General features: G+C 31.5%; 3 protein-coding genes across 3 annotated transcripts; 2 read left to right on the top strand and 1 right to left on the bottom strand.

Moving 5' to 3' along the window:
• Positions 1-172: 172 nt before the first annotated feature.
• On the bottom strand, positions 173-637 carry PHYBLDRAFT_152724 (hypothetical protein; the record flags this gene model as incomplete). The annotated part of the gene is made up of 2 exons (XM_018432980.1): positions 173-492; positions 601-637. The coding sequence occupies 2 exons, from the start codon at positions 635-637 to the stop codon at positions 173-175; spliced, it is 357 nt and encodes a 118-aa protein (XP_018284195.1).
• Positions 638-961: 324 nt separating this feature from the next.
• PHYBLDRAFT_73165 (hypothetical protein) lies at positions 962-3600 on the top strand (the record flags this gene model as incomplete). The annotated part of the gene is made up of 10 exons (XM_018442795.1): positions 962-1055; positions 1135-1221; positions 1434-1581; positions 1981-2125; positions 2309-2332; positions 2382-2484; positions 2667-2877; positions 3018-3034; positions 3448-3516; positions 3584-3600. 10 exons carry the CDS (start codon positions 962-964, stop codon positions 3598-3600), a joined length of 915 nt encoding a protein of 304 aa, XP_018284194.1.
• Positions 3601-7980: 4380 nt separating this feature from the next.
• Positions 7981-8605, top strand: PHYBLDRAFT_175450 (hypothetical protein; the record flags this gene model as incomplete). Its single annotated transcript, XM_018437489.1, has 3 exons — positions 7981-8223; positions 8287-8372; positions 8485-8605. The coding sequence occupies 3 exons, from the start codon at positions 7981-7983 to the stop codon at positions 8603-8605; spliced, it is 450 nt and encodes a 149-aa protein (XP_018284193.1).
• Between the last annotated feature and the right edge of the window lie 1992 nt (positions 8606-10597).

Here is a 10597-nt window from a genome sequence, read left to right as displayed (position 1 = left end):
TTATATTATTTCCTTCAGACTTATTCTCAATTACAGCAGTAGCCAATACTCATTTACAACAGAGAGGATTGTTCTTGTCAGTAGCATTTAGTTCCAGATTTCTAACTAGACATCTTTTTTAGATAGTTGTCAAATTATCACATGTGGAGATACTTTGCCCATTTTTGTGGCATCACTCAAAGACTATCTTGATTACAATGCAGGCAAATCTGGCAGCTATCCCGTACATGTTAAAAGCAGCTTTTTTGTTGTCTCCAGTGAAATGAAACTCAATAGCAGATTTCACGACTGCTGCTTCAAATATCTGTCCCCTATTACAGGCGTCTGTCCCAGATATTTGAATATCCCAAACAGCTTTGTCAGTGCCCTGTTGCTCTGCTCTATTTCCCAGAGTTGACAGAAAATTGTTACTCTCTTGTGGAGGGGCAGGTTGGGGTCCTTGTAAACCATTGATCTGGGCCCAGAGTTTAGACACAGTAGTCTCAAGAGCTTCTATGCGTGTGTTTGTCTAATAGTCTTGGCTTTGCATATTTATATATAAAAAAAGGGAAGGAAAAACAAGATTTGCTTCTCATAAGAAAAATTCTTCTTATTATTTACGATCATAATTATGCAATACATTGTGTGAATCTATCATGTTCAGTATTAAATAAATAATATAAAATTAAAATATAAATTCACATTTATATGATAACTTATTTTCTTTGTAACCTTCATCTTAAACCTTTTTATTATCACTTAATGCCTAGACTATTGTCTTAAAAATACTCTAATTAAAATAAATAATAACGATCTCAATATCCAGTCACCTGGAAACAGCATTGACAAAGTTAATGTCAATTTTTCTGATTTTGAGTACGAAGCCAATCTGGTTAGAACTATTATTATTTCTAGCTACTTTACAACTCTTACCAATGCCAGCAGCTTGTCTAGTGATGGATAATACGATTTAAAAGATTTTATGTCAGATGAAGAAATATCCCATCATACAAATTCAATGGATGTAGATCTTGATTTTGACCAAGATATGTCTATAGATATCAAATCTCCATCTGGTAAGAGAGAAAAAAACCCTTAAACTACTCCAAAGAGCTTCTAAAAAATATTAATCACATGTAAATATATATATAAAAGAAGCTAGCTCTAATTATTTCTGTGTTTGCAATGTTGTCAAACATAGAAATTCATCAAATCACTCTGAAAGTAATGAAAGTGACTTGGGTGAGGCTCCTTGAGTTCTTTTTTACAAGCCCAATAGTCATGCAGAGGCAGCTAGTATGGAATTATTCTTTATGTTTGTTGAGAATAATGTGTCTTGCAATGTTTTTGACAAGTATGTCAAAATTGTGAATAAGTACATGATAGAGTGTAGTTTGCATAAGTATATATTCAGCATTAACTATTCACAACATGTAAACTTACTAACATTATAGCTGCTATAAATGCACTCATGTCGCACTACAAGATGGATACTCTTATTAAGAGTAAGTATACTGTCCGTCCTGTGACATATGACGTATGCCAGAAAGATTGTATCCACTTTGACACTATAGAAGCTGGTCAGTATGCAGATGAGAAAGAGTAGTGCCCTCACTGTAATAGCCAAAGGTTTCGAGATGAGAGAGGCACTTTAATTCCTGTTCAGACCTTCCAGGTTGTGTCTCTCTCTGAACAGCTACAGTTCAAGCTTGATAATGCCTAAAAACTAGCCAAGATAGAGTATGACAGAAACCATCTTTCATATAGAGTTGGTTCTACAAAATCTGATATTCTTGATAGTAATAGTGTCTGACATTTGGTTCAGAGTAGTGTTGTTAGTCAGAACAATATATTGGTATCGATATTTGTTGATCAAGTCAATTCTTTTGATAATTCAAAAATGTCAGCAACTGTGTTGCATGTTATTAATCTCAGTATTGATCCAAAACTAAGATATAATATTAGATGCTATGTATAAATTTTTTAATCAAATATACTTAGATATGAGAGAGAAAATATGATTCAACTGGCAATCATTCCTGGGCCTAAACACCCAAAAAACATTGTATCTTTTCTTGAACCAATCGTAAAAGATTTGCATATGTTGCAAACTTCTGGTCTGAAAGTTCAGACAATTTCTGGGCAAGTGAGTTTCAAGATTCATCTTGTCATGACAACTGGCAATAATCCAGCCTTGTCAGACTTGATGAAACTGACCTACTATAATTCTTTCTATAGATGCTGAGCCTGCATTTCTAAAGATATTCCTCAATTTCATACTATGTGTTTTGTTGGCAAGAAGATACCTGCTTCTATGAGAACTGTGTAGAGTCTCTGTCAGTTTGAAGGAAATGTAAGTACATGATTAATAAATAATTGAAATATTAATATCTTCTTTTTAGAGATATGGCATCAATGGTCCCAATATTTTTAGGAATCTCAATACATTGACAAGTTCTACTTTCTTCAGGCTTGACAAGATACATCTCATTAGCCATAAGAATGGTCATTAACTATACAGTGCATTGAATGACAAATTTGTTATGAGCAAAGAGACTGAGAACAATGAAGTTTGACAGGCAGATCTTGACCAGCAGCAACAACAACAGTGCTAGAATGAACAGGATAATGTATACATGTTTGTTCTGGATATTAGACTCGATCAGATTGACAGCTATATTGACAAGTTCAGATCAGACACTCTAGCAAACTTCACTGGCAGCTGGAGATCACTGAAGAAAATAACTGGCTCAACTTCCTTCTGTTTGTTATGCCAACAGTTGTGATCCATAAGTGTTTTCTTGCCATAACCAGACGTACTGTTTTGGACCTAGTCTTAGTATGCTCTATTGCTCAGCAATGGGAAGTGACAGAAGAAGAAATTCATGCCATGGAAAGGTAAGTTGGTCAAATAGATTGTAAACAATGTTTTAATCATCTTTATAGAGTCATTGATCAATGACATTTCTTCATTCATCGTGAAATCCAAGAAAGAAGATGAGAATCTACTCTATTTGTAATGAACTGGTATATGTTAGTTCTTTTTGGTTATATGGTAAGAGAGATGGGTCCATTATGGGCGTATAGCTGCCACCCAATCAAGTGTACAATTGGTACATACCAAGACAAAATTGGGTTCTAGAAGGATACCAGGAAGAACATGGAAAATATTCTCCTTTGTAAAGCTTGGATACAGCATTGCCTTGGTGGTCGGGTAGCTCGAAGAAGACTAACTGATAGGAGGGCCAACAACTTTGAGGTTCTGAGTAACAATGTTACTGGTTCTCAGCTTTGATCAAACCCAATCAGAAAGACTCTTGTTGTCATAGCAATCAAATGTGATATTAACTATCACAATTTAGTGAGTTTGTTAGCCTGTCTCTGAGGCTAGAACAGTACAAAAATGAAATAAGAAACTATTGAGATGGTCTGTATCATCAAGATGTGGAAGAATAATGTAGTGTACAGAGTCCGGACTTCTTTTGACAGCAGGCATGTTTGAGCCAATAACCTTATTGTACTCAATTACCTGGAAGAGTAAGTAACACAAGCTATATCTTATCTTATTGTAATATTAATCATATTTAAACTATATTTTTCAAAGATACAGATATGTTATAAAGTTCTTTTCTCATTCTGTCTTGGAAGAGACTAGACTCTTTGGTGTATTTAATTGCTTGTGAGACATATGTATATATCACAAGTTGTTCTTCCCTATTTGGGAAAGCCAAAAAATTGGTGAGATTAAAATGATTGAAGTTAAGTTCATCAGAGGGATAGCTGATCTAGTCCATGATATTAATGATATAATTATTTGACATGTGATGTGAACCTTTTCACGTCACTACCAGTAGTTTTTTTTCTTGCCCTTTGCTTTCATTTCTTTTACCTTCAAAGTACAAATATAGTCATTCTAATTTTTAAATATAACTTGATATCGATATCAATACATCTCTTGATAATTTTGAATAAATATATAGTCTAGTTTAAAAAACTTATATATATCTATATTTAAGATATAAGCAATTTATAAGCTGTGTTTGTTGTTTTATTAAACTTTTTGAATTGATATGCAGTTCAACATACAATCTTCATCTAAAATGAGATTCTAAATTAAAAATCAAAAAAATATATTTGAATTAAATCTCAAAAAACAAAAAAAAAACTTAAAGTATGCTATATTTGATATGGTTGTGGCAGTTTAAATAAATTTGAAGCAACTTTTTTTCTATAGTGTAATTAGAAATGACAAAGATAAATAGATAATAGAATAGTTATAGAAAAAAAATAGAAACTGAAATTAAAGAAAGAAGAATTAGATTACATGATTTTAAAATAGGGAAAATAATGGTTCTATTTCAGAAAAATAAAAAATAACTGTCTTTTATATTTAGAATGAATTAAGTTAGCCTGTCAAAAAGACTAACTTTAGTTAAATATTTAAGTTTAATATAAAAGTAGAGATAAAGTGAACTACTGAAAATGGTATTAGAATATACAACTTTTGTTTTGTATAAAACACCAATTTATTCTTATCCATATCATGTAATTTGGGAAGAAAAAGAATCATTGAGTCAAGAGATCAAATAGCTCTTTGAGATGATTTTTGTTTATTTTTCAAAAGGCTAGTAGACTTTTCCAGTTTTTTTTTTTCGTTCATAAATGAGATAGATTTTTTTGATACATTGTCAATTTGTACTAGCTAAACCAAGTAATAATCAAAGATACTCTTCCTTTGTTATATATTAATAATCTCTTGAATTCACTTAATGATACTTTCTATTTCTTTACCTTGGATGCTATAAGTAGATTTTGGCAAGTATCAGTATCTAAAAAATCTATTGAACGTACTAGATTTGTTACAAAACAAATCATATACAAGCTCAATGTTATGTGTTTGATCTTAACTTAACTTCCTCTCCTTTTCAAAAAGTTATGTTAAGTATCTTAGAAAAATATATGAAGAAGTTTATGTATGTATTAATCTATGATACAATAATTTTCTTACAAACTCTGTATAAACATGCAGAGAATATTGAAAAGGGGTTTCAAACATATAAATTGACCAATTTAAGATTAAAGACAAAGAAATATTTCTTTGTGTTTCATCAAGTTGAGTGTCTTAATAATATTGTATCTGTAAAATATCTTTCTTTATGTAACCAAAATGTTGAAAAGATTTTATCTGTGTCCTGTTCTGCCTTTACTACAGAAATTATATGCTTTCACTTTTTGAAAATTTAGTTAAATCAAAGAGATAATAGATAACTTGGTCCTTAGTCTGAAGATTGATCATTGGCTACAAATTTTTATCTTTGGACATGGGATTTAAATTATGTCTATATCAATTATTTTGTGCAACATAAATCTGAAACACTTCCTTTTGGGGTAGAGCCTAAAGTCAATCTTTGGCTGAAGTTAACTGAAAATAATTACATTTTCAGATACATGATTATCTGTCAAAAGGATTCATTATTTTTTTTATTATTATTATAAAGAAGACAGAGGATATGCAGTAATGCTAAATCTTTATATTCTAAGCTCTTTTTTATTCAAAATATTCTACCAAAGGGAGATACAAACATCCAAAAAACCACCAAGAAAAAGATGCATATTGAACTGAATTCCACATCTTATTTTCTTGTATATCATGTCTTCTATTCCTCTCAAAACAGCTGATATATTTGTTGGGTCCATTCCAAAAATAAGAGACATGCCAAAAAGGTGTTTGAAAGAACTGTATTGATACATCAACAAGGCAAAGCCAAAGATGTTGCTGACTCTTATTTTTGAAATATGACAGGTTGATTCCAGGCCAAGTATCATGGTAATACTTTTAATTTCTGACATAGAAAATCTGAAAAGTTCAATAGATTGAGCTTCGTTGAGTAAGTATAACTCAAGTCTGTTATACGCTATGTGATGATTTCTTCTTTGCATCTTGGTTGAGGCATGATTTTCAGCTTGTTCCTGAAGCTCTCAATGTCTGTTACAAACTACTATGCGAAGGTAAATTTCTAAAGACATTTGATAAAAACTTTATAAGACTTTTTGAACAATTAAAAAAGTATCAGAACAAAGTTCATACAGTCGCGGAACAGAAAATTTGATCGTTTTATATTTCCGCTATTTATTTCATAATACACCCTTACACTTCACTTTACTCAATCTGCTAAATTCAATAAAATATTTTTAATATAATGCCTAGACAACGAAGCAGTAAACCTCACAAGCCATTTGAAAAGCTTTCAGAAGTTAAAAAAGGAATCTTAATTGGACTTCATGAAGATGACATGAAGATTTCTGACATTGCAAGAAAAAAGGGAATACCAAGAACTACTGTCACACATATCCTAAGAAAATACAACGAAACCAGATCTGCTACTAATAAGAAGCCAACAGGAAGACCTTCTAAATTAACTGCTAGAGATAAAAGACATCTCTTCTTGGATGTCAAACGGGATTGCCATCAAAACTTAGTTGAGATGGCAGACTTGATTAAGGAAAAGACTGGAAAAAAAGTCAGTACAAAAACTATCAGCCAAACGTTGCACAAGATGAATCTAGCCTACCGTGTAACCAAATCAAAGCCTCTTCTAACTAAGGAGCACATTGCCAAACGTCGTGCTTGGTATAGAAAAATAAAAGGTTGGAAAAAACAGTGGAATACTGTTATTTGGACAGACAAAGCAACCTTTACCCTTTTTAAGAAAAATGGTCATAGTCATGTATGGTGGGAACCAGGAGAGAAATATCATCCAGACTGCTTGACTCTAAAGGTTCTAGAAAATGGAGGTTCTGTATTGCTTTGGGAATGTATTTGGTCTGGAGGAGTTAGACTACTGGTTATGCTTAAGGGTAACATGAATGCCCCATTGTACAATGAAGTTCTGGAGAAGGAATTCATGCCCTTCTACCAAAGTCTTCCTAATGTAGAAAAGGGAGACTACCTTTATTAAGAAGATAACGCAAGTTATTATAAGGCTACCTTGGCAGAAAAGTTCAAGAAAGACCTTGGATTGAAGATTTTGGAGTGGCCTCCTAACAGTCTGGACTTGAGTCTAATTGAAAATATCTGGGGTCTTCTTGATAACAAAATCCGCACAAGACGACCTCAGCTTACCACATTGCAACAATTGGAAAATGCTTTGCAAGAAACGTGGAAAGCAATTAGCATAGAGACTTGTATGACGTTTTGCCTTAATATGCAAAATCGTCTATCTGAACTTAAGATGCATAAATTTAGACCAATCTCTTATTAAAGCTTTTTCAATTTTTTCTCAATTTATCTATTACATCTTATACAGTTATCTGTGAGAGTACCAGAGATTTATAGAACTTTACTATCTTTTATCATAAATTTAAAGCTACAATATAAGTTGAAGAGTCTTGGCGGGAGTTAAAAATGACCAAATATTCTGTCAGAAGTCTGTATAAAAAATTCTGCAATGCATATATACTCTATCATTATTGTGGCCTTTATAAAGCAGGTACTTTTGAAGAATATAAGATGGACTGGGTTTTAATGAGTACTTATATTAAAACCGCGACTTTCGGCTTAAGGACCAAGTTATCTAATTTGATAATAGTGATAGACAGACAGAAAAACTCTGAATAAGTATTTTGTTAATGTTTTTTTAATAGATATAATTAGTTAAAAGAATACAAATTTTGTTCCAAATTTTGTCCCTAGTTTTCAGACAAACACGTTTTGGTACAAAAGTTAGACAATATAAGACTCAGCTATAATATACATGATAGATACAATTTTTTAAATAAATAATCTAGTTATACTATAATAACTCAGCACTATCATTTAAATTGACAAATTTTATAAATAATATAAAGTATATATCTCTTTCTATTAAACTTAATATAAATATGTCACAATACAATAAAAAAGAAGAAGCAAGTTGTGAGCTCAAAGAGTCTTGCAGAAATGTAAACAATGCATTGAAACAGAATATTTCAGACTGAGAGAATCTTGCTCTGATTGGAGATATGGTCAGTAAAATATACAGTGATTTTGCCCAGATGTATTTGCTGTTTCTTGATGACAATGAATCTGATAATGAACTTGTGAAGTATCTTGACTCGTGTAGATATCTACACAAGAGAAAGAACAACATCTCAAAACTGGTAACAAAAGATAAGAAAATTGATTTCCTGGATTCTATGAATGAAGATGATTTTCTAAAAGAAGTCAGAATGAGCAAGATATCATTTAAAAAGCTTTGCAATATAGTAAAGGGTCATAGACTCTACTAATCTTATCTATTTTTAGAACAGACTGATATTAGACTTTAGCTCACTATTGTTCTTGAGCAATTGAGATCAAATGGCAAAGATGTATCATATAGTCAAATTGTCAGAAGATCTGGTGGTAGAAAAAAGTAAATGAAAATAATACTTGAATGAAACTTATAAATATACTAAATTAATACATATAGTGTATTTTTCTTATAATAAACAAAAACAATTGTACTCCAATTATTTTTTTCAAAGCCTAAAAAGTGTTGTTGGAAATAACAAAACTGAATATTTTTTTCTGTTTACACTAGGAAATAGCAGGATTTACATCTCCGATCTCGTAACAAGTTACGAGTTTGTAACTTATGCTATTTAAAAGTCCGTATTTAACATATCAACCTCGTAACAAGTTACAAACTTGTAACTTTTATAGCCAATAACATGCTTGTTTTAGCCTATTAGTTTTACTTTTTGTCAAATACAATTTATGGGATTTTCTATTATTTTGCATCTAAGCCAATAAAATATATTTTAAATATGACAGATCTATACCTTTTTAGGTATTTGTATTCTCTTTATGATTGGTTCAACAAATGCATGATGTTTTATATTGATTTTTTTTTGGTTTTTATTCATCAAAATAATACAAGTTGAATATAAAGAAGTATAGAAAGAAGAAGTACTAAATTTTATGATATTTAGTAACAGCTTAAGCTATACATTCATTAAATAATATATATATATATCTATTTTTATATGATATTTTTTATATTGTTTTATCAAAAAAAACTATTTTCAAAGTATTATGATATTGATGAAGGCATGTATATTCTTTAATTGATTCTTTTAATCAAAGAGTATAAACCTGCTTTGTGTTAACATTATTATATCTGATTCCTACTTCTGAAAAAACAGGACAGATTCTCTGCAATTCTTGAAATCTACTGAGATCTTTAATGAGCATGCAAGCAATCTTGCCAACCAAATTGTACTTGATGCAGATATTTTTCTGTCAATTCTTCTCAAGTTATTTTCTTTTGTCAACTTTGCTGATTCATATTTTATTAATACTAGCCCTCCTAGTTATTAAGTGTGTTTTTTTAGAGATCTTTAATAATTTAGACCTTGTGAAAAAGTAGAATTAAAAAAGACTTTTACAAAATAAAAAAACAACAATGCATTAAAAAGTAATCACAGTCATTACTTTTTGGTGGCAAAGGCTTCTTTAACTTCAAATTAAAAATATAAGTAGTCTGTAGGCCATGTTTGTTCTTTTCCTAGTTTTGTAGTCTGATAAGCAGTTTTAACTACTATATTTATCTAAAATGGTCTTCTGGCTTAAAAATAAGACAATTCTGTTTTAAAAGCAGCTTCTGCGTACTAAAATAAGTTTAGTACATACTAAGCTTAGTAAGTGCATATTGGACTTTTCGAGTTACAAGTTTTGAGCAGAAAGTTATGAGTATAAAAAAATCAGTGATCTTAGGGAACGGGGGTAACGGCACCACATAATATAAGATGACTGCAAGTCTAAGGCCTGGCTATAAAGTGTCTTGAAGAACCTCCTGTTCCCATCTTTAAATCATTCCAATTTCTCAAGAAAAATAAAAACATCCCCTTTCTTAAAGTCATTAATATGTAGTTGTAAGAATAAAAAATAATATTTCCAAATAACAAGATATGATGCCTTTTTTACGTTATGTACATTGCATACATTGCATACATTGCGTACATTGCGTATATGAATCAATAAAAATACTTATATAACTACAGTGCTCTTTTATTAAATATGAACACCAACTTCAATACCCCTATTGAGAAGATGTACTCACTTAAAACAACTCTCTCATTCCCCGAGAATGGTTATCCTGACAAGCAGAGTGTTCTTCAAGCCGTAAACAATTACGCCCTTTCTAATAACTTCACCGTTAAGATTAAGAACAGAAAATTCCCTATTCTTCACATTGCTTGTTCAAAGGCTGGTGTTTATCGTGACAAGCGCAATATAAGTGATGAGAAAAGAAAGAAGACGCCCAACTCTTCTCTTACTGGATGCCCCTATCTCTTAAGATTTTCTTATAAGGAGAAGAGCGAAAGATATCTTCCTTTGCCCACCTATGGGGAAAACGAACATTGCCATAACCACCCTGTCACCCCTGAGAATTTGGCTTCTTCTCACCAAGGAAGAATGTCTCTTTTGACTGCTGAAGATGCCACTATTGCAAAGACAATGTTGGAGAATCATGCCAAGTCCCATGATGTTCAGAAGGCAACAAGTGACAAGGTGACAGGAATGAGAAAGCTGAGGATCAGCAATATCAACAATCTCAAATACAGTGCTACTCGTGGTGATGAGGAGTCTGCCCAT

This window comes from Phycomyces blakesleeanus (genome assembly GCF_001638985.1).
Source record: "Phycomyces blakesleeanus NRRL 1555(-) unplaced genomic scaffold PHYBLscaffold_38, whole genome shotgun sequence".
Classification (NCBI taxonomy): Eukaryota; Fungi; Mucoromycota; class Mucoromycetes; order Mucorales; family Phycomycetaceae; genus Phycomyces; species Phycomyces blakesleeanus.
This window is presented reverse-complemented; position numbering and strand designations above follow the sequence as displayed.